Raw genomic sequence first — 25,309 nt, forward strand, 5'->3', positions numbered from 1 at the left:
GGCTTCTGCTTATAGAAAGCCTTTTGCCACTACACTAAAGCTCAATAATTTGCAGTTTGGAATATATGATCATTTCCCAGTGTAAAGCTTTCAGAGGTATTTGGATTACCGGTGTGACATGTGGTTAAGCGCACATGCTGGATACAGTTCATAACAAAATCAGGGCTTGTAACCAAATCCGTGCTCCCACCATTTTGTAAAATTTTAGACTGATTTTAAGACATTTTAAAGCATTAATTTAAGGCACTGTACCTCCTAGTTATAGTATCCCTGCAAAGCACACTCATCCAAGCAGGTTGGTTCTGACTAGTAACTGTTTTGACTGCCCCATCTTTCCCTTGTAGATAAAAAGTACCATATAGATTAATAGAAAAGAATGACTGTAACTACAAGTAGAACTTGTAAACGGTAATGAATGGGGAAGGCACTGGCAAACCACCCCATATTGAGTCTGCCATGAAAACGCTAGAGAGCGTCACCCCAAGGGTCAGGCATGACTCGGTGCTTGCACAGGGGATACCTTTACCTTTTACAAGTAGAACTATATAAGGGTCTTTGGATGGATATCCTGCCAGGGGAGGATACTGCCATTCTCAATAAAGGTAAAGGTATCCCCTGTGCAAGCACCTAGTCATGTCTGACCCTTGGAGTGACACCCTCCAGCGTTTTCATGGCAGACTCAATACGGGGTGGTTTGCCAGTGCCACAAGAGGCTTGCCATTCTCTATAGGCCATTGTAATTAAAAACATTCATCGATCAAAGGCCTCAAATCTCACTGTGCTCTATTTGGGGCAGAGTATTACACAAGATAGCATTTTCCCTCTTCTTATCCAGAACAATGCTAAACTTAAATGAAGTGCATAAGGACTGGTTCACTAGTACCTTACTTTGCTTTGCTGTACTTGAGAACTGTGCACCTGAAAAGTACTGTGTCTGAGATACAATGCCATCTATGGAATATGACAGACCAGTTACATGTTATACCCACTGATTGATGAATATCCCTGTGTGAATTAGCCTTTACTTTCAACTAAGCATGTTGTTGTTGTTGTTGTTATTTATTTATGCATTCATGTATTTATGTATTATTTATTTCCCACCTCTCCCTGTAGGCTCGAGGCGGGTTACAATAGTCTCAATCCCATTAAAATCTTCATTATTGAGGCCTAACCCTGAATCAGTGGTAGGAAATGTTTGCTTTGCATGCAAAAGATCTCAGGTTCAGTCTCTTGACATCTCAAATAAAAAAGGTCAGGTGGTAGCGGATGTGAAAGGCCTTGACCTGAGACCCTGGTATGCCACTGCCAGTCTCGGTAGACGATGCTGGTCTTGGCAGACCAAGGGTCTACTTCAGGAGAAGGCTACTTAATTTGTCCAGAAGTGCAGAAAGTGACACCGGCTGCAATCCTAGGCACACTTACTAGGGCATAAGCTCCACGGAGCTCAACGGGACTTACTTCTGAGAAAGCATGCTTAACAACTGCACAGACGTTTCATTACAAAGACTCGGAACAGCGGTTCTGACATCTCAGATACGAATAACACAACACAGCGTATATATTTTGAGAAGAAAGCTTTGGGTTCCTAGGTCTCTCCTGACCACTGACAGGGTTGGGAAATTCCTGAAGATTTGGGGATGGAGCCTGGAGAGGACAGGGACCTCCGTGGGGTACAATGTCATAGAGCCCACCCTCTAAATAAGAAAGTCTGTTGCGCAAATGAGAAGTTCTGGGAAACAGTAATGTCAAGTAATGTCTATGATTCTAAGTATTACAAATTAGTTCGATGCAACTTGAGACCCATCAAGTCAAACGCCACCCACCAGCTGTGGACTGTGGCTTGCCCGGTGCCTGACAATCCCTCAGCTTCTTGTAAAGCCCCAAACAAACTGCCTGGATCAATTCTTCCGAAGCTGTGTTGAAATCTTTCTTAAAATAAAGATATCTGAGCACAAACTGACAAGAATACTAGTAAGCAAGAGCATGGATGAAAAATTAAATTTTAAAAAATATATATTCGTGGAAATAGCCTGCCTGACGCTAGGAGTGCGGCATCCAATAATCTTTATTTTTTTGCCACAAACATAAAAGGTGAGCCGAGGAACTTAGAACTGGTCGTACAAGACATGGGCCCTCCCAGTGGCTCGACTGCAGAAAAGCCAAATTTGCAAGGAGCTGTGTAACTTGGCTTTCTTCTAGACAGAAATCCAGACCTATTTCTATGCAGAAGGATAATAAGTTTTAAAGTGCAGTTTTCTGGAAGATTTCCAAAAGCCCTTGACACCTCAAATACTCAAACCTGCATTAACCTCTCTCCACAAGTCCCAAGACCTCTGACTTCTGCGAACAGAATTCATAAATAATGTAAGCCTTTCCCTGGGTCAGATTTGGACTTGTTCTCTTCCCCGTAGACATCTCGCTGATTGGTTTTTTCATTGTCCACCTCTCACACAGGCCTTCCCCCCTAAGATTTTAAAAAAAGGATTGCCTACTTTTTAACAGACCTACTAATCGAATACTAAAACAGCAGTGAAGCAATGATGGCAAAGAAAACAAAGAGTATGATCCACCCTCCTTAACAAAAAAGTAACACTGCAATATTACAAAATGTACCCACACATACACACACACACAAAAGAATCCACTGTGGTGCTTACCAGCCACTAAGATTTAATGTTTTCCTTTGCTGGGTGTAATATGAGGCCACTAAACATCCTGCCTTAAGGGAACCAATTCATCTTCCGTTTGCCTACATACCAACCACAAAATCTTTACCTTATACTGGATACTGGCTTAGGCTGTTTCTGTGTGTTCAGTGCTCTTTTGGCATGGTGGGCAAGATACTATTCAGGCTCTCACTTACCATTTCCCTTGAAACACTGCAAAGCCTGTAGTAAACCCCCAGGGTGTTTAAAAAAATCATGGCAGGTAAGAGATGAAGTTGTACCAGCCAGAGTCTGTATGCTAGGCTCACAGGTGACAGCAACCACCAGTATGTAGACATCTGCTGTGCCTTTCTGTTTCCGATGGAAATGGCCCCATGAAAACATGAATCCCATCAAACTATCCGACTGATTTGGAATCACAGAATCATAGAGTTAGAAGCTACCTCCAGGGTCATCTAGTCCAACCCCCTGCAGAATGCAGGAAATTCACAACCTACATACCTTCCTGATTCCTTTTAATGAGGCAATCAGGATAATTTGTTTTAATCAGACAATAACATAACATGCAGAATGCCTAAAGCTGCAATTCGACACACACTTCCCTGAGGGCAACCCCACTAAATCTACATGCCCTCACCCAACTGATATGGAGGTTTGGCCTAGGCTGTCACCAATATCTAGATGACTCCCAACTATTTATGCTAATGGATAGCCATCCCTCAGGTACACTGAGCCATGACTGTGTGTAGTTACCAGAACCTTTAGCCTGATCCGGAATTCAACTGGTAACCATTGTAGTTGATAGAGAATGGGCCGAATATGGGTCCTCCATGGTGTTGCTCATGAATTAAGACTGAATTCCCCCCCTAAAAAATCAAAACCTGAATTTAGTTGGGGGCTATACATAGCAGAATATTTTTACTGTAGTCATACTGAAGATTTTACTGTTATTAATTGTTGTTACTTGCTCTGAGCACAGAAAGGGCGGGATATAAAAATTACGATTATTATTCCTACAGTGGAAATTACTTGTGAGTAAACATACACAGGATTGTGCTCCAGCAGAAGTGCCCAAGTACCTCTTCTCACCCTGTTTATACGTTGTACTCCCTGGTCACTAAATTGCAGCCGGGCAAGCCCAATCTATGTGAACTACTTCTGAGCTTCTCCCTCCCGGCCTCAAGCTTACAGGTTCTTTCAGCCATGTTTTCCCGGTCAGTCATAATGTTCCATTTTATCATGATGCCCAAAGCAGCACAACCACAGTTACTGTGTATAACCACAGGGAAACGGAGATTTAACGGTGCTTTCATTTTCTGGTTTGAGAACAAACTATGGTTTGTGGTAATGATGGTTAAGGCTGGTACAGGTACTATGTTAAACCACAGTTGCTGAAAAAACAGGAAGGAGAGAAGGAAACATGGGCATGCAGAGGTAGAAGAACATGCAGGAAACTATGGTATCTGAGCTGGACAGTACATCTGACTTGGCCATAATAATATTGCCAGTTAAATGCTCTTTATTGCATACTAATTGAGCACTGTAGCCCCTTTACACGGGCATCTACACTTATCTATTTCTGCTACTAAGCAAAAATTGAATTGTTAACCCTGTAAGGTTATCAATTTTTACATTGTCTGCTCCGAACAACGTTAAAAGAGCCCTGCTGGATTAGATCCGTGGTTTCCTCTAAAACAGGGCAGAGAGGCCAAGGCTTTCCCCAAGGATGTCTCCTGGCTTTCAGAAGTTTGCTTCCTCTATATATGGAAGTTCACTTTACTCAATGAGGCTAGTAGCCATTGATTAAGCAATCCTCCATTAACCTGTCTCACCCCCTTTTAAAGCCATCACTTATATCCACTGGCCGTGAATTCCACAGATTACTCATGCAGTTCAACAGAGGCTTGACCCTCATTGCAGGAGAACCAATAATAATAATAATAATAACAACAACAACAACAACAATAAAAGTTGTCGCCCTATACACGAACTCATAAAGTTGCCTTGTAATGAATCAGACCCTGGGTTCATCAAAGAGGAAGAGTTGGGTTTTATACCCTGCCTTTCACTGTCCAAAGGTGTTCCCTTCCTCTCTCCACAAGAAGAAGAAGAGTTGGTTCTTATATGCCGCTTTTTCCTACCCGAAGGAGGCTCAAAGCGGCTTACAGTCGTCTTCCCATTCCTCTCCCCACAACAGACACCCTGTGGGGTGGGTGAGGCTGAGAGAGCGCTGATATCACTGCTCGGTCAGAACAACTTTATCAGTGCTGTGGGGAGCCCAAGGTCACCCAGCTGGTTGCATGTGGGGGAGTGCAGAATTGAACCTGGCATGCCAGATTAGAAGTCCGCACTCTTAACCACTATACCAAACTGGCTCTCCTGTGAGGACACAGACACCCTGTGAGGTAGGTGAGGCTGAGGGCACTCTGACAGGACTGTTCAGTCAGAACAGCAATGCCAGGGCTGAGACTAGGCCAAGGTCATCCAGCTGGCTGCATGTAGAGGAGTGGGGAATCAAATCTGCCACACTTAACCACTACACCACGTTGGCTCATTATTGTCCACTCAGACTGGCAGTGGTTCCCCAGAGTCTCAGATTGAGGTCTTTCACATCACCGCCTACCTGATTCTTTTAACTGGAAATACCGGGGATTGGACCTGGGACTTCATGCACACCAAGCCAGTGAGCCACTGCCCCGCCTCCCCATCTCTAACACATATTCATAGGGACATGAAATATCACTATGGTTGTGGGCAGGTTGAGGGGGCTATAACGCCAGCTACATGATTATAACACTTCCAGTAAAAAAAACAAAAGTGACATAAGGTAGCTCTAGGAATTGCTAAAAACTCTATGGTGAAACCTAGTGCTACCCTACATCACTTCTAGAGATTGACCAGAAGTGATGCTAAACCATACATAACACTACTTTTAAAAAATGCAAGGGGGGCAAAAAAGAGCTGAGGATGGAGGATTCCCCCCCCCCTCCATAAACACCTAGGGCTTGGCAGCCTTGAATACCACCTGGCTACTGTGCTAGAATTTATTTCAGGCAACACAAAACACTTTCACTCAGTTTTAGCCCCTGCCACGTTTTTCCTGCATTTTGGTCCAAAGACCATCCCTTTGCGCAGTACAGCCCTAGGCTGCCACTGCATTATAAAAACTAGCCACCACGCATGGTGTATAGAACAGGTAACATAGCCAAAGCTGTAACACAGCTTAGGGCAATGCCTCTTTTTCAAATACCAAGGGATGCTCCATCCTACCCATGCCTAGTGAGGTGAGGCAAACAAATGGATTGGCATACGTTATGCACAATTGAATGGAATTTTTATTGAGGCAATAAGAAAACAGTAGCAAACACCCAGTTATTATATGCACATGTATAAAAACCCCAGTGCTAACCGTTTGCGCTGAGCACAAGGCCAGCAAATGCATAGGCCCCGTGTCCCCTAATTTGGCGGTTCATTTCCTATCAGATTATTGCTTCGCACAAGCCTTCCTCCTCTCTGTTATTTTTAATCTTTTTTTTTTATGAAGTGTTTGCAAAGAGACATTCAGCTGACTGGCTGCATTTAGCGAAATTGAGGAGTTGTAGGAGTAAGTTAGCGTGGCTGATTTTACAACACAAATCATCCATGGTGGTTTACCCTGTTGCTAAGGTGATGCTGCTGCAAAAGATGGAAATTCCTGCTTGATTTCTGTATAAGGAAGCGCGGCGTGTTTACGTAAGAACTTGACTGCTCCTGCTACTGACTGGAAAATATGCTTCAGACCAGTGGTTTTTCTGCATACTTAACAGCCTGAACCTAAACAGAACCGAAAACAATTCCCACTTAGATCCAAATGACAGATGATGGCAACTCATCCTTGTCTGTAAAAGGGGGTCTGCCCGCATTGCATATAAAGCAGGGGGGTCTAATGCCATCAAGTTGCCAACATCCTAGGAAATTCCTGGAGATTTAGAGGCTATGCCTGAGAATGGCAAAGTCCGGGGAGGGGAGGGATCTTATCAGGGATTCATTGTTACTCTAGGACTTCCATTTATCCTAGACTCTATGGTACACCCTAGCTGCGGAGCTCTTGAATTGTCGCTGTCTCCAGGGGAACTTATTACTGTAATTTGAAGACCAAGAAAATCCCAAGATGCACCTGGAGGTTGGTAAACCTATGTTTGCAGATTGGGTCTTATGTCTAGTTCACACATGCATAAGAATGAAGAAGCACAGGCATGATGTGAAAATGTTTTGGGATACTCTCCTGTATGAGGTGAAGTGTTTGAAAACACAAAACCAGAACAGCAAGCAGAGGTGACAGAACCTTTGCCCTCCTGTGTCTTCTATAGGATTTATCTCTTTATTCATTTCTTTATTCTGTTTTCTATCTGCATGCAGTTTTTGGTGCAAAGGAGTATTTAAAACAGTGTAAAGTTTCATTGATTGTCTCAGATTTTTTAACAAGGCCCACGTGCAGAAGGGTTTGGAAATGCAAAGACCTATGTACCAGAGGATATCCCTATATATATAATGGCATGATTCAAGTCTGGAGCACCTTGAAGACCAACAAGGTTGCCATGAGTCAAAGCTTACATCACCTGATACCTTTTGTGAGCTTTGACTCAAGAAGGCTTATACCCTAGAAATCTTGTTAAGTGCCACGGGAGTCAAATCTTGCCCTTCTACTGCAGAGTATACCTCCCTGTATGGAAATCCCTACCTGCCCAAGATCATCTCAAGCCACCTTTTAAGCAGTGGCCATAGAACTGTCCAAAAGATATGACTGTGTACTTGCCATTCTGGCTTCAGGGAGGTCACATGGTGCCTCTTTAGTGAAGAAAGTCTTGGGATTAAGGTTGCCAACCTGGAATTATTAATGTAAAACAAAGGTCTGCTTTTGAAAGTGGACGGCATGTCATTATATCCTACCAAGGTCCCTTCCCTTCCCTTATCAAACCCCCACCCCCTCCCCAGGCTCCATCCTCAAATCTCCAGGTATTTCCAGACCCAGGTTTGACATCCCTGCTTGGGCATTAAGCACTTCTGGTTGTGTCCTTCTCTGAGATGCAAGTAGCCAATAATAGTTTTATTGTTGCTGTTGGGATACAGAATTTACTCCCAAGGAAGACTACGTGTTTCCCCCAGGTATGCAACACAGAAAGTTGCCTGACATTCACATATTAGTTACAGTCTCATGATTTTTTTGTCTTTCGGGGGAATTTTATTGGGGGGGGGAGGTCATATTCCTGATTATGCAGCTGCATTTTACAGTTTTACTGGTTTATACTTTTACTGGTTTTAGTGTTGAATTTTAAATCCAGAGAAACCTGGGAAAGGGCAGAGTAAAATTTTTTTTTAAGTGGGCGATAAACAAACAAACAAACAAACAAACAAATAATGCTGAAAAGCTGCACAAGCAGAGATGTCTAGTAAACACAACCTGAGAAGTCACATGCATTTTTTTAACAGTTGTATTGGCATTTACTAGGAGTGTTTTCTCCTATTTGTAGCTTTGTAATAAGAAAAGCTAGACCTGACAAAAATTCTGGTCTCAGGGCAGAGGAATTCTCTCAGGGGCTTGGACTTGACAGCCACCAGCAGAAGCTGTGCTAAACTACTCCTAATCATGGAGGTTCACTTTGTTTTGGGCCTCCTTAAAAACCCTGGCCTGCACTTAAGCCAATGTAGAAAGGGGGGAAAAAACAAACAAAGAGATTTGTTTACGATTTGGTTAATTATCAGCGCAAAAAGACTTCGGCCTCTTTCCAGTTCTTCGGCCTTCTGTCTTCCAAATTAACGGCACTCCCAAATATGAAGGGAAGGAAATTTGGCATTTATTTTGAGTGTAACCGACCAAAAACCACAAGAAAAGATGAAGGCTTTTATTATTTTTGAACAATTTTCCTGGATGGGACACGGAGTCTCCCCCCACCACCCCCTTTGTTTTCTTTTAGACTTGCATCTGAATTTGTGACTGACTTTTAATACACAGTGGTCAGAAGAAAGGAGGGGGGGATTTAACATTCTTTTGAATCTGAATTCTGCTGAGAATTTTTTTTCCACAGCCAACCGTCCTCTTAGCAGACTCTCCACTAAGAAGAAAAGAATCATCTTATTTATTTGTTAAACATTTATCTTGCCCTTCTTCTGAGGACTTTGGGGGTCGCCTTTTGGCTTCAGAAAAAAAACGGAGGGACGGCTAGCATTACTGACCCTTGCCAAGGCCACCCAGTGAGTTTCACAAGGAAGGGATGGAAGATTTGAACCTGTTTTTCCCTCACCCGGACCCAGCATTTTAGCCCCCCGTGCCACACTGGCTCAAACTATTATTAATCTATTTTTTAATCTGCCCTCCCCTGCACCTTACCCTGTTTTCGAAGGCCCAGGAGCGGATAGCTGACAACAGCCAGCTTTTCCTCTCCCACACCTTTTTTAAAAATGCAAAAAAAAAAAAAAATCAAGCCTTCCCTTTTAATATTTCTGATGTCGGCGACTGGTGTCGGCTCTCCCCATACAGTAACTGCTTTAAAGCGCTGCATAGAGCACCACATTAAAAATTAATTACACATGCTATTTTATTGATAGTGCATAATGTAATGAGCACCAGCTGTGCTAAACATCCAAACTCCTTTTTAAGATAGCTATAAAAAAAAGGGAGAAAGAAAGGAAAGAAAGAAACTACACTTCCAAATGTTTCTCCTGTCAGAGAAAAGAGGGGGGAAATACACACACACACACCAACATCTTGTATGGATTTGAAACAGAATTCTTTGATTTAACTTTACATTCGGAGCGTTTGAAGAGTTCAGACACTGGAGGCTCTATGTTTAGAATCAAATCCAGTTCACTCTCTTGCAGCCATTGTCTCTGCTATGTCCTTGGTTACCTTGGATCCTTTTGTGTTTCGATTGTATAATGGCATTTTTCCATCTCATGATATTGCAATTAGGGGTGTGCATTTGATGTATCCGAACTGAAAAAAAAAAACAGCTGAAAAATTACCGTATTGGTATTTTCTGCGGATTCTTTCGGCCAGCTATAAATTGGGGCTCGATTTTGGCTATCTGAAATGGCCACTTCTGAAAAATCCTGATAATATTCAAGATTTTTCAGTACTGCCAGATAGTCAAATTTAAAGGGCGTTTCAAGGGACGGCAGTACTTTAAAATGTCTTCCGGGTGAGTTCACGGCTTGCAAAAGGTCTTTAAAGGGTCAGTGAGCTCTTTAAACACCTTCCGAGTTTCAGCAAAAAATATTTAGAGGGGCCACATTCCCTTTAAATGCCTTCCCCTCTCAATTGAAACCTAAAGATGAGGGCACCTTCTTTGGTGGGGGGGGGGCACAGAATAGAACCCCCTCGTCCAATCTTTTTGAAACTTGGAAGAGTATTTCAGGACAGGCACCAGCCGCTATGCTGCAGATTTGGTGCCTCTACTTAAAAACAGCAGCTCCCCAAGAGCGCCGGATACCCCTGGATCTATTCTTCATTATAGGCATTGATTACAATGGTTCCCCTAGGGTATAATAGAGCTGGAAAAAAATCAGGTTTCCCAAATATTTACTGAATCTAAATACCATACTGGGATTCTAAAATATTGGGAAATACTGATACTTGAACCCAAGGCCCAAAAATACTGTGTGTGTATTGCACACCACTAATTAACACACTCCGGGGAATGGTAGAAGACAGGAAGGCCTGGAGGATCATTGTCCATGGGGTCGCGATGGGTCGGACACAACTTCGCACCTAACAACAACGACAACAACAACAACTAACACACACACACACAGACACAATACAAGGCTGGATATCTGGAAGTTGCAAACCTGTACTTTTCAAACATTTTCAATGCTTTTACCCCCTGCTGGTTCTTAACTTTTGATGATAAGGTTTTTACTGCTGTTACATCTATTTAAATGTCTTTCTAGAACAATGGCAACACTTAACTTAAATTAACAACACCAGAGGCTCTGTGAGAGAGGCAAGCCCACTTCCAAATGAATTCTAGCTTTCTATGGGACTTAAAATCTTCTGCCGGCTTCTCTGTAATATACTATAATTTACATGTCACTTACATATAAAATACAATGTCCAAAATATATATTTTTTTAAAGTCTGCATTTATTCACATCTATTTTTGAGTTTGGCAAGGACATAAACTGGATTGACAGATCCAATATGGTTTATAAATCATGCCTCTAGCTTTCAGAAGATATTTCCACAGAAGAGCAACTTTTAGGCCAAATTCCTCTCTTCCATATGCCATAAACATTTCATTCAAATCACTAAATGTACGTAACGATGGCTAATAGGGCTACTTCTACCTGAGCACAAACTTTAGCAACTTCCCACCCTGACAAAAGCAATGTTTTCACCATAGGGGAAAAGCTAACCATTTATATGCTGCAATACTTCTTTATCTTTGATGCATGGACAGCTTCTTAGTACCATTCTAACTCAATGGGTATTGAGGGAGATACGAAAATGTGTTTAGAACATGATTTTTGGTTCTTTCGCTTATATATTCCCACTGTCATGATGGTCAGTTCATAGTCTGAGGAAGAGTGCTTGCCCTCGAAAGCTCACGCCTTGAATAAATCTTTGTTGGTCTTAAAGGTGCTACTGGGCTCTGATTTCATTATGATTTCTTGTGTCTGCTTTACTTTGCATTCCAACCCTTCTGGGCACTGTACAGAAACGGTACCGTATCTGAAGTGTTCTTGATGATTATGAAGCTTAAAAAAAAAAAAAAAACAGGATGAGTTTGCATTCTTCCCTCTGATTACTGTTTTGTTTCCCCACTGATCTTCCAGTTTTAATAAAATCCAGTCTGGAATGAAACAAAAGCTTGCTTCTTGTTTGAGTATGAAATGTGCAGAACGCATACCATATCATTAACATAAACGTTTCTGAAATAATGCTTTCTAGACAGACTGTATTAATTGCATCAAGCCCCCCCCCCTCCCCTCTTTTTTTTTTCCTCCAGCAAGGGTGGTCTGATCTAGGGTTTCTCATTGGCTGAAGATTTATAAAAGTAACACGGGGGGGGGGGGATGGAGAGGAGAATACACAGACACCAGTTATTTTACTTACAGTTACCTCCCCCCCCCCAGGTTTGTATACTTCCTTTAACTAAACCAAGAAATCCCTAAATTAGCTAAACTATGCAGTAAACAGAAGCTAAGCAAATGAATGCGAAGGAACGAGATCACTCGGTGATTTTTTTTCAGAATGCCTTAACAACGAACACCAACCAAGAGAAATAGTGTTTCAAATTCTGAGAGCTAGGGCCCCGTGTTTTCCTCCGTGTTGGACCTTGAACTTTGCAGCCTTGACCATTAATCAAGACTGTCAATGCTCGCTTCTTTTAAATATGCATAATTCCTTCCATTAAAAAAAAATCTATCTGGCAATATGTTGGAAAGATTCCATTTCACCGCTTGGCAAAAAATGTATGTACATCAGACAGAATTAATTATTTTTCTACATGTGTAGCCGACACGAGGCTCATAAGGCCTTGGAAAAGGTCTGTATTTATCAGCGAAATCTTGTTCGCCATGAAAAGTAAAGAGAAAGGGCATGATCCGCAGGTGCACAAAAGCAAAACCTGCTTGTTCTCTCTTATAAAGAAGAAGGGGGGGGGGGGGAATCTGCTTTCTTAAGAGTGGTCCTCCCCACACAGACACATTGTCAATTGCTAAGTTTCCCCCTCTCTTAGAATAGGGATCAGCAACTGGAGGCACCCAAGGCCAAATCCGGCCCCCAGAAGGATGCCACCTGGCATCCAGCTGACAGCACAAAGACAAAAGAGTCCTGTCATTAGGTAAGGGCATCTGAATCTGCTTATTCTCCTCCTTCCCTCCTCACTCCTTTTGTATCATGTCCATTAGACTGTAAGCCATTGTTTTAAATCATCAACTGCCTTGAGTGAAGTGGATGACAGTATATAAATGCAATTAATTCATTAAAAGCATAAAGAGATTGGGGGCACTTGTGGAACCAAGAGCAGACAGAAGGCCAGACAGAAGCTTGCGAGGGCCTCATCCTAGCACCATTTCCACTCCGTTCTCAAAGTGATCTTCCACAAAACACTGTTGCACACACTAAGAGAACGGAATCATCGTAACCAGAAATGGGCCTTGTGATGAAAGATATTACAAGTTTTAACCCTCTCTACATTCTGTTTTTCTAGCCCTCTCTCCATCGGACAGGATTGCTAGTCTCCAGGAGGGACCTGGAGGGCTCCCAGAACTACTACTGGTCACCAGACTACAGAGATCAATTCTCCTGGAAGAAATACTATAGGATGGGCAAGACTTGTCTTGGCAGCAGTATATGTGAAAAGGATCTGGGGGTCTTAGTAGACCATACATTGAACATGAGTCAGCACTGTGACTCGGTAGCTAAAAAGGCAAATGGGATTTTGGGCTGTATCAAACAGAGTATCTTGTCCAGATCACGTGAGGCAATGTTACCACTTTACTCCACTCTGGTAAGACCTCACTTGGCGTACTGTGTTCAGTTTTGGACACCACAACTGAAGAAAGATGCAAAGAAACTGGAGCGTGTCCAGAGGAGGGCTATGAAGATGGTGAAGGGTTTGGAGATCAAGTCGTATGAGGAAAGGTTGAGGGAGCATGGTCTGTTTAGCCTGGAGAGAAGATGACTAAGATATGATAACCATCTTTAAATACTCGAAGCCCTGTCACATAGAGGATGGAGCAAAGTTGTTTTCTGTTGCCCAGAGGGTTGGGCCAGAACCAATGGGTTGATTTTTGGTGGAGAGATTACTGGGGCATGAAATTGGGGTCACTGTGGGTGGGCAGGTTGTTTGAGTTCTTGTATTATGCAGGGGGTTGAACTAGATGACCCTGGAGGTCCCTTCCAATTCAATGATTCTTTGATTTTATGAAATGGCTCCACTGGACACTCGGACATTATACTCTGCTAAAGTCTCTCCCCCTACAAAAACCTACCCTTTTCAAACTCTACCTCCCCCCGAAATCTCCAGGAGTTTCCCACTACAGGGATGGCAAGCTTACCAACACAATTCTATTTTGTTCGTTGCAACAATGATCTTAATTATTATTTGGTAGCGCCACATCCATTAGCAATGGCCTATTTATCACAATGGCAGAAGATGGTCTGTACATGCAGAAAAAGGCACATGAAGATGTGGTCCTGCCACTGAAATGAACTTAGCTGCTCCACTGGCCAGAAAATGACTAATGGGATCCTATAGCATTATGCCACAAGGTCTTAGAAACTGGGCATCTTCTTCAGGGTTGTTAATATAAGAATCTCAACAGTAATTTTGATGGGGTGAAATAGAGACTTCAAAGTAAACATTAAATCTCAATGATCTTCAGGAAGACAGTAGAGATAGGTTAACTAATTATCATTGGTAATTATTATATGCACTTATAGGCTCAACCAGGATTTTGTGAAGTTTTACTTACAATTACCTCCCCCCACCCCATTTTTACTGTAAATATTTCCACGTTTTGTTGTCTGCGTCACACTTGCATGATTTTACCATTAATGTAAAATATATGAATTACTTTGAACTTAATTTTCTTTTTTCTCCCTCCCTCCAGTTATTTTTTTTTTAAATATTCAGAGCTAGTTAATCAGAAAAAGGAACAACGTGTTGGTTTTGATCCATGGCACCACAAGTCTGTGAATTTTGTGACTCCCTTCCAGCTTCTAATTAAACAGATACTAAAAATGTTTAAGCAGGAAAATCCAAATCAGCAGGCAGAAGTTTCTCCTCTGAGGCAAAAAGGACATGGCAACAGACATGTCTGCAGATATTTAGAAGAACCACCACGCCAAAATTCTATTCCTTCTGCTGACTATCCAAAATTCAAACCTTGATCAAAAGGCCAACCTGCCCTCAGGAAAAGAAGAAAAATGGGCAACTGAGCTGCTAAATATGAACACTATTCCAAGTTCTAGATCAGTGGTTCTCACCCTGGAGGTCGGGACCCTTTGGGGGTTGAACAACCCTTCCATAGGGATCACGGCAGGGCAAGAAGCTTGGCCAGGTGAGCGCTCAACTGTTGCCGCTCCTCCTGAAAGCACCCACTAATTTATATACAATATATAACCAATTTATATACAATCATGAGCAATGGATCTTCATGCCATTGGTCAGTTTCGGTTTAATTTCTGTGAAAGAACACTTGCATAATTTTATGATTCGGGGTCACTACAACATCAGGAACTGTATTAAATTGTCCTGGTTGACTTGGAGCAAGGAAGACATCAACCATGCAATCCTAAACAGAGTTAGACCATTATTAACTTATTGACTCCAAACGGGCATAAAAGGTAACGGTAGAGGTATCCCCTGTGCAAGCACTGGGTCATGTCTGACCCTTGGGGTGATGCCCTCCAGCGTTTTCATGGCAGACTCAGTATGGGGCGGTTTGCCAGTGCCTTCCCCAGTCATTACCGTTTACCCCCCAGCAAGCTGGGTACTCATTTTACCGACCTCGGAAGGATGGAAGGCTGAGTGAACCTTGAGCTGGCTGCTGGGATCGAACTCCCAGCCTCATGGGCAGAGCTTCAGACTGCATGACTGCTGCCTTACCACTCTGCGCCACAAGAGGCTCTCCAAACGGGCATAGGTAGCTTTAACTCTGCTTGTGACTGCACTGCCCAGTTATTCCTAAACAAAGTTAGACTATTATAAACTCATTGACTCCAATGGATATAGAAAGTTGTAATTTTGCTTGGGATTACACTGGCCAGCTACGCATAAGTGTTAAAATTTCAGTTCATGAAAAGCGTACAGTTGTGGTCTGTGATGGTAAGTTATTATGGCAGGCAGGACCTCAATTCTTTTGGCTGGAAACAAAAATGCCATACAGTAACAGGAGACAGCTATAGCTACAGATACAGATCTCAATGTCCTAAATGGAATAGCTCAGTCAGGTCAGCTCTTGGAAGTTAAGTAGGGTTGGTCTTGGTTAGAATTTAGATGGGAGACCACCAAGTGAGTCCAGGGCCATGAAAGTCCAATGGGGGTTGACATAAATCAGCTGTGATTAAAGAGGGGAAGATCTCAATGGCATATTGTATATATGAGAACTCAAACGTGTGCAGGCAATAAGGAATACAGAACATTGACAAAAAAACTGCTCAAGGTTCAGGTTGCTTCAGTTGTGAAGACCATGCCAGTTCTGAACAGTCTCTCTGTAAGGGGTTCTTTCCTCTACACATTCCCCAAGTCTGCATATGTCACAGGTATGCTGTGAGATTTTACTGGTTTGAGTTTTAGGTTAGAGAGCCAGCTTGGTATAGTGCTTAAGAGCAGCATCTTCTAATCTGGCAAGCTGGGTTTGATTCCCTCCTCCTCCACCTGCAGCCAGCTGGGTGACCTTGTCACGACACTGATAGAGCTGTTCTGACCAAGCAGTAATATCAGGGCTCTCTCAGCCTCACCTCCCTCACAGGGTGTCTGTTGTGGGGAGAGGAAAAGGAAGGTGATTTTAAGCCTCTTTGAGACTCCCGGTAGAAAAAAGCAACATATAAAAAAACAATTCTTCTTAAATTCAAGTGGGCAGCCGTGTTGGAAGAGTGCTTGTACTCAAAAGCTCACGCCTGGAATAAATCTTTGTTGGTCTTAAAGGTGCCACTGGACTCTGATTTTGTTGTTCTTCTTAAACTTATTTCTTAGAATGTAATTTGGCCATTTCATATTTAAGAAACAGAATGTTCTAATGAGTAGAGCATCAGACTAGATGGGAGATCCAGGTTTGAATCCCCACTCTATCATGAACACTTGGGTAGAGGATTTGGGGCAGTCACTCTCTCTTAACCTAATTCACCTTACGGGACTGGCACGAAGATAAAATGAAGAAGGGGAGAATGCCACAAGGCACTTTGGTACATTTTAAAAAATGAAAAAATTAACCTAGGACCTTTTGTGCATTTGTGTGTGTGTGAAACTGTGATGAGCATGAAAGGCAAGTTCAGTTTTACAAATGGTAACCCCAAAATTGCTATTTTATTCCTTTCAATTTGGATTGCAAATCTGAATGCTGAAGGTAATGACCATTTACATTAAATGTGTACAATTATTCAAAGAACTTAATTATTCTAGAAAACAAATGTGACGTTTAAAAATTCTAAGCATGTTTATAAAACTAAGATGTTACCCAGTATAGGAAGTATAAAGAATAAGGCAACAGCCAAGAATTCCTTGGTGTTTAAAAACTCAGGTTGAGATTTGGTGCGAGAATTACTAAACTCTTTCTGCAAAATTTCTAGTACTAGCACAGACCTGCTGTGTGATTCTTAATCTTACTGCATTCGATATTAAAATTGTGACTTATTCTATTCAAAGAGAAGCCACTTCTAATTTTGATTTTGCTCCAAAATACAGCCTCAAAGGACCCATCTTCAATGTAATGTGCTTGGAATGTTACCTATTTCTTCTGTTCCGTGTGCTGAAGGTAAACTGCAAGGGGTTAAGCGCCTCCTCTCCAAGGGAGAGAAAACGTTTCTTTGAAGCAAAACTTGACCAACTACTGTCATAAACACTTAGCATGTGCTTTGATATAACCTGTTCTCTAAGTACTATAGACTGCAGCAACCACTGCAGGAAGCCATGATGCCAGGTTTAAATTCCAACATAGAACTTAAACCGTTTGTTCAGCAAATAGGTAAATCCAAAGGTTTAACAGTGCGCGGTGATAAATTGGGAAGGAAGAAGCATGCAAAATACAAGAGTCTACTTTACTCCAGTGTGTTCTAAAGTGAGTTACTCGTTCCTTACCTATTCTCAATTTTATTCTTCCCATTAGTGGTGTATGTTTGTCTTAGAAGTGGTGAGCAAACACAGTGGCATTTTCTTGATACACATTCCATGTGGACGACACTCTTGTCTATAATACACCAAATAAATGCTCTTGACTTGAATATCATAGGGAAAATATTACTAAAATAATTGCAAGGCTGTTTATTCACAGAGGGGGGGGGGAGAGGCTTTTCAAATAATACTTGATTCACTTCACCGCCTATCTCCTTATGCCCCTAGGAGGGCATTATGCTCTTTGAATCTAAACAGACTAGTGGTCCCTGGCCCAAGAGATGTCTGCCTGGCCTTGACCAGGCCCTTTTCAGTCCTGGTCCCGACCTGGTGGAATTGCTGATAAACCCTGTCAGAGCTCTCAGAGTTCTACAGGGCCTGCCAGATGGAGTTCTTCCACCAAGTATTTGGTTGACACTGGGTGGCGGAACATCTATCGGGCTCCCCCCTCGAACCACCCCACCTTTGGTGGGAAGTGACATTTCCAGCTTCTGCGTGGCAGAGGGGGGGATGAGGAGGTTGGTTGGGGTTGTCTGTTTTTTCTGGCTTGCCTTTAAATTGTATTTTTCATTGTTGCGAACTGCCCCAAGTCGGCTGGCCAGGAGGAGCAGTATATTAAGTCCAAAAAAATTAAATAAATAAGTAAGCAAGCACTGCAGGAAATATTGAATAGGTATTAGCTATTTTTTCCCTTTGAGATCGAGTAGAAACACGATCATGAAATTCATGAAACTCATGCACTCATCCTCCACAGGGCAGTGTTGTAGTAATGAACACACTGCTTGATGGAAGAATAGGCTTTTCTTATGATCAAAATATCTCCTGGGAAAATATAGCAAAACAGAAGTATAACCCCCCAGGGAAGATGCCTGGGCAGCCTGCAGCAGCTGAGTAAGAACTGTGTGCTTATTGCACCACACAGAGTGTCTTATAATAGGAGCGAAACTCCTGAAATCTGCACTTTCATTTGGCAGAAGTCTGTGAATTTGTTTATGCTCCAAAGTTTTTTTCCCAGCCTGCCACTCATTTCTTCCTCTTATCATTGTCCCCGGCTCTTTCTTTTTCTTCTCCTTCCTCTCCCCACAACAACTTGTCTTTTTCTTTGTGTCCCTCTTACATATTTCTCATCTGTGTTCAAGGAAATGTATAGATTAATGTTAGGCTTACCACCTGTTCCTTATTTCAAGGAATGGTTCTCTATTTATTATTATTTTATTATTATTATTATTATTTATTAGACTTCTAACCCGCCATTCCCAACGGCTCGTGGCGGGTTACACACGTCTGTATAAAACCCCAGTAAAATACCCCTTAAAACGACAGGCAAAAATACGATAAGAACAACAAGATGCGGCAAACCATTAGATTTCCAGTTCTGTCCCCATAAGAGAAGGCAAGTGAGGGCAGATAACCCCAAGTCTGCCATTCAGATAGCGATGTCTTTGTCCTAAGGGGGGTCAAACAGATTTTCCTTAGCGTGCCGGCCTCAACCATTTAGTATTAATGGAAATATTAATATTATATTTATTTAGTACTAATAGAAATATTCATGTAAAAGAACAAGTGCACCAATCGCTCTCAAAAAGCAACTTTAATATGTTAGAAGAATGGTATATTCTAAATTATGCTCAGATACATATCATACACAATTTTCTTACAAGGTATACCTGATTTTTTTAGTTCTTCAGGTAGCAGCTCTGGGTAAAGTAGCTGAACGGGATGTAATTTTGTTCTCATTTATATTGTGTACATTTGTGAAGAAAAGAACAAGATAGCAAGAGAAATCTGATTACCAGGAAAGGTTCTGGTTATAGCTGTTTCTAGTATCGGTATTATACTAAAGAAAAAAACGTGTAGGGTACTTGCTATATCCCTGCATTTTCAATCAAACCATCTCATAAAGATATGACACTTTACTCCAACATTTTGGACCATACAGAGCAGGGTACTTAACGGCCTGACCTAATTCTCCCTCAAGAAGAACTAAGTACACCTCAACTGTATTTCTGTCTCCTCTTGGACTTCGGCTGAACTGTGTGCCATTAGTGGCATATACTTTCAGCAGCTTTTGACATGTACCACGTATTCTCAGTCAAGACTGGTTTCTTTACATGGTTTCCCACACAAAGCACAGGGGGGAGGGGGAGATAGATGGAAGAAATTAGCAAGGAGCATTGTTTTTAATAGCAGAGGAGGGAAAGTGTATGGACCGCAAGCATGCCATATGCCTATGAGATCTGAAGAAAGACTTCTGTATAAATCATTTGGCAAGGAAGGCCTCAGATGTTAAATGTTATCCAATTAAGCTTAAACAGCCCAGAGAAATCAAGACTCGCGATCAGGATATCACATATACGCGGGGATTTTCAGACATTACTTCAAGAAAACAGAATGGCAGCCGCTGACGGCATCAACCGGGGCCCGCTAGGCCTCCCCCCCTCCCTCCCCCTCCCTCCCTCCTGCAAAAAAGAAAAAGAAAGAAAAGACCAGGAAGAGGAGAGTCATCTCCATTGCTTCATTGGACATGGCAAGGGGTTTTCACCGGCGCTTTGGCTGCTCCCCAATGGCGATGATGCTTCCGCGACAGAGTGCCGTGTTGGCCGCTGACCTTCAGATAGTGACAATAAAACGTTTCTATTACCTGACAACTGACAATGACATCCATATGTGCCTGACGTCTCAGTCTGAGACCCGCCAACTGAGACTGCGCGCGCACCACAGCAGGGCAGGCTAAGGCAAGGCGGGATTGAGGTCAGAGCACGGAGAGGTGGCGGAGCGATCACTGATGTGTGAGGGTGGGAGGAGGCAGTTATGGAGGCCGCCGGCAGCTTTGCAGGCCTGGACGGCCCTGAGGAAAAAACAATAGAAAAATCTGTCAGTGGTACCTAGGCCTGAAGGGAAAGGTGAAGAACAGGAGCAATGTACAACTGCCGGGCCTTATTCACAGAGCACAAGTTCACAGGCCTGAGGGGCTGAACGTTCCAGAAGAACTGAGGGGGGCAATAGTTTGCGGGAAACGGGGATGCCTCGAATATTTTCTTGGGCACAGCTCATCTGGCTTCTATTACCTCTATGATCGTATTTAGAAGAAAAGGATAACGCTTTTGGATCCCACTTTTTTCTACCTTAACAAATCTCAAAGCAGTTGACAATCCCCTTTCCCTTCCTCACCCCACAACTGGTGGGGTATGTGGGGCTGAGAGGGTTCTGAGAGACAACTGTGACTGGCCCAAAGTCACCCAGCAGGCTTCATGTGGAGGAATCAAACCTGGTTGTCCAGATTAATCACCACACCAGGCTGACTATTGATCAGGAGACTTTTTATTGGGTGGGATCTTTTCATGCTCACCCATGGCTTCTGGATGGAGTAGGGCATAGATCTAGAACCATAAAGGAATCAATTATCTATTTCTGGTGCCTCTCAAGCCTACCTCCTTATCAGGCTCCCTGGTTATGCAGCCACCTGGTTCATGGACTTTTATGCACTCTTTATATTTTGAGCTCTTTCTCTATAGTTAACAGAAAACCTGCTACAGAGAGAGTTTAGCAGAATAGTGTACATCCAGACAAACCTTCTGTTTCAGAAATGAGTGCTTCAATTCTGGAAGCGTTATCCAGCAGCACAAAACGTCCTTTTAAAAAAGCACAGGTTGCTTTGTAGAACTGTAGCTCATACTGTTGCTGTCAATGCTGAAAACCGAAACAACTGCATAAGGAAAGAGATCCTTTCTAGGAGCTAGTGACCTGTTTTTAACGACCTCTGATCACAAAAGCTCCAGGATGGGGTTCTCATCCTGCCCCACTGACACAGCAAATAATTAAGGCTGCCAGGATTTGCCCTCTGTCTTATAAAACAATATATGAAAATTATGCCACACTAAACCACGTGGAGTCCTGACACTTTCTTCTCTGCCTTTTCCTTCTGCTAGAAAGTGCTGCAGCTGCTTGCCTAGCTGCTTTCTGGAAGATTCAACAGGAAGGGGCTGGAGATGGCCAATGAGAGCAGTTATTTTATAGGCGGTGCGGGAGGAAAACCAGAGGAGACTGCTAGAGCCTGGGACACATGCTCGGGAACCGGATCGACAAGGGGGATTACAGGTTTATGACTGCCTTAATGCAGCCGGCCAATGGAAAACCGGAGACGGCTTCTTGCCGAGCTGCCTCTGAACCGGGCTCAGCACATCAGCGAAGGCAAAGTGCAGCAACTCTCAGCTCCAGCGACTTCGGGAAGGTGCCAGGAATCAAGCTCCCAGAATAAAGCATTCACGGGCTGCTGTGGCTGCATTCGCCTCTTGAGCTACAGCCAGATATGCATTTTGCATGCTCGTTTTTTACGTAGACTGCTTCCCTGTACTGAGCCCACGAAGAATAAAGCAATCTCTCCCCCAATAGTTCGGAGGGGGGAAAAAATGGATATTGTATTCCTCCAACTGTATTATTCATTCTTTAAACGCATCTAGAAATCATCTGTTATTTAAAACAGTATTTAGTCTCTGCTCCTGCTCTGTTGGAAGCATTTTCTCTCTTGCTCTCTTGGCAGTAGTCAGACTGGAGCGCTATGATTTAAGCAATTAAATAAAAGCATAAAAAAATGTGTACACAGACACACGTCGTATGAAGTTAACCTTCAGTCAGAGCTAATCGGAACCCAGCCCGGCTGCTGTACATCCTGGTTTTCAATCACGACAGCTTCCGTTACATCTTTATTTAAAGCCATTGTTTACCTGAAGCCTTTGAATTAGGGTAGTTAACAATCAAAAGGAGCTTGTGTCATAAATTTACAAGTCTCACGGGCGAGGGTGTTTATTTTATCAAGATTTCCATTCTAGCTCATTCACAGGGCTCGGAGAGAGCAACAATTAAATAAAAAATGTATATGAGATGAACAGATAAAATGCCTAGCAACACTATAGTTAAAGCGAATGAACATTTAGCTCCAACAACCAAGGGATGAAATAAGACATGTTTGTATACCAGGGTACCCAGAAAGCATCCAGCTCTTTGATTTTAGGGGATTGTAGAACAGTTACTGAACAGCACAATCGTCACAATGGCTTTCTAGGGGCAAAGTCCCACTGGATGGCCCAGGCTAGCTCAATCTCATCAGATTTTGGAAGTTAAGCAGTGTTGGTCATGGATGAAAGATCACCAAGGAAGTCCAGGGTTGATTTGAAGAGGCAGGCAATGGTAGATCACCTCTGTTTGTCTCTTGCCTTGAAAGCACTAAGCTTAACCCTAAAACTCTTGCCTTGAAAACCCTAAGCCTAACCCTAAAAACTCTTGCCTTGAAAACCCTAAGCCAGCTGCAACTTGGAGGAACTCTGCATACTTATATCAGCCCAACTGAACAGACCAGAGTGGGATTCTAGTAGAGCTGTTTAGAATTGCCGGGTACAATATCCATGTGCCACTATTATCTACCTTTAACAAAGAGTCGGATCCAACCACAGGTGAAAAAGGAAGCAAGAGGTCTCCTCAGCCCTTTGAGAAGACTCTGCTGAGGATCATGAAATCCACACGTACAGCTGTGTGGGTTGGGGGCTTAAGTAAGAAGGGTAATTGAGTGAGACCGAGAGAGAAAACTCACTGGATCCAGCTTACAGTGTGGCCAAGTAAACATGACAGGGGGCTGTTTGGGATATTGGAGAGAAGATTGTAGAATAATTTAGAAACAAAGCCATATTGCAGTGGCCACAGCACAGTACTTCTGACAAGTTTTCTCTGCCAACAAGGTTTCTTTACTATAATTCACCATCAGTTTTTCCATCATATTGTGCAAATAAACACCCTCCGGGCAAAAACTAGTTTCTGAACGGTAACAATTTTTTGCAAAGATAGAAGAACAAAAACACCAGCAACAAAAGATACCCTCCCCCCCCCAAAAAAAATAAACCTTCTCCCTGCATTTCAAAGCAGTACCTATTTTTCTGATGCATCCTATTCATATTGAGAGTCCCAATTCAAAAATTACAGTGAGCATGCTGAATTGACAGCTACACGTATAGGGGCACTTCAACTTTGGCAGAAGATCCAGTGCTCCAGTCTACTCGGACTGCGTGCGATTTTGTCATTTATCTTAAATGGATAAGAGACTACGAGGGCAAAACACTTGTGTGCAGCTGTTGCCAAGACCTCAAGTGAAGGGATCGGATTCCCCGGTGTCATTCCAAAGCATCAAGGAAAAAGAATTGTGTGCATTTTTGAAAAACCGCTTCTTCTTTCACAAAAGAGGGGAGAAATCGCTGCACTTGGGGGGATTCTCCCCCCCCCCTTTTCACAAATTTTTGATCTCACTTTGAATTTGTAACACAAATTTGTAACACTAAGAAGACACTGCAAATCAGAGAGCCAAGGTTTTTTGCACTATGTTAATGAAAACACAGGGCAGGTACTGGATGTCTGAAGAGACACCAACAAGTTCAGCTGTAGTTTGAAAAGCAAGACTGGAATGCCATCAAAAGCAGATCCTTACCAAAGGAAGCTTCCCAAAATTATTTTTCTGACACTCTGAGTTGTGGAGTTGCTTTTCTTAAGATATAAAGTAGGGTTAGCACCGGTGTGGTCGGTTCAGTTCGACTGCCACAAGATCTGGGAATTTGTATGTTGTACACGGTGACTGAAAAGCTTGAACACATCCATGTCTCCACATACACCACAATTAACTATACGCAACATTTGCCAGAGTTAGGGAAGACCACTAGGTCAGGGGTAGTCAACCTGTGGTCCTCCAGATGTTCATGGACTACAATTCCCATGAGCCCCTGCCAGCACGAACATCTGGAGGGCCACAGGTTGACTACCCCTGCACTAGGTGATCCATCAGATGCTACAAAGGACTAACCTTGGCTCTCGACAACCATAGAAAATCTTTAGGCAATCTCTTTATATATAATGCTAAGAGAATGTCATATGTTTCAGATGCCCACTAACAGCAGTAGTATAGTGCAATGATTCAAGAGGGCATATTTTATAAACCACTCCCTGCATTACAGTAAATCATGCCTTAGACAGTTCATAATCCTAGTCCTAATGCTTTGTTTACTTGATCTCTTAGGCTGTGAATTCTATTTTGCAATGTACTTTTGGTCTCTGCAAGAGGGACAGACTATAAAGTAGAGGAAATGGCAGGCACCGGATCAACTGCCTTCAGCAAAACCCTAGAAGGGACGCCAATTGTTACGATGTTCAAATGTTACTACATCTGTTATATAGACAAGGGGCTGAGCGACAGTGCCTTGCCTGAAGTCCACTTCAGTGAAGGGTGAAATGAGATTTTTAAACTTCCAGGTCACAGTTCAGTCTCCTTCCTAGCCAAGCCACACGGCAACATGAAATGTGGGTTGTGGCTCAGCCATAGAGCATCTGCTTGGCATGCAGAAGGTCTCAGGTTCAATCTCTGGAACTTCAAGAGGAACCAGTCAATAGGCAAGACCTCTGCCTGAGACAACACTGACCATGATGGACAGATGGCCTGATTCAGGAGAAGGCAGCTTCAAGTATGTACATGTATGAGAACCCCCAAAGCTAAAATGAAATTCCCTTCAGGCATGCTGCAACAGAGAGTAGGGAAGCAGAACCACAACCCATTCAAGTTTCGGATTTCCCCACTCCTTTGTAGCAAGGGACTAGGGAGAACAAAAAGCCTACAGGCCCCAACTCGTAATACAGCCTCTTCTGACCAAGGGCTGTGCAGGCTGTCTCCAACAAACCACACCTCTATTAAAAATGAGGGTGGTAGATATCTTCTGAGTCACAACCCTTAGGCTCTTGAGTGGATGCCAATCTGACCCAGAGAATATCACAGGCAAGGCAAGGCCTCCCTAC

At 42.8% G+C, this 25,309-nt stretch overlaps 1 protein-coding gene across 8 annotated transcripts in view; it reads right to left on the reverse strand.

Moving 5' to 3' along the window:
- Window positions 1-25,309, reverse strand: part of BCL11B (BCL11 transcription factor B) — a 178,816-nt gene that overhangs the window by 69,803 nt on the left and 83,704 nt on the right. For 5 of the 8 annotated variants that reach the window (XM_077323630.1, XM_077323628.1, XM_077323627.1 and 2 more), the window contains exon 3: window positions 20,127-20,333. The exons of the other annotated variants lie outside the window; for them this stretch is intronic. In XM_077323630.1, coding sequence (XP_077179745.1) covers window positions 20,127-20,333 — 207 coding nt within the window. The remainder of the gene's footprint in view (window positions 1-20,126; window positions 20,334-25,309) is intronic. 8 annotated transcript variants of the gene reach the window in all.

Source organism: Paroedura picta, chromosome 2 (assembly GCF_049243985.1).
Source record: "Paroedura picta isolate Pp20150507F chromosome 2, Ppicta_v3.0, whole genome shotgun sequence".
Lineage (NCBI taxonomy): Eukaryota > Metazoa > Chordata > Lepidosauria > Squamata > Gekkonidae > Paroedura > Paroedura picta.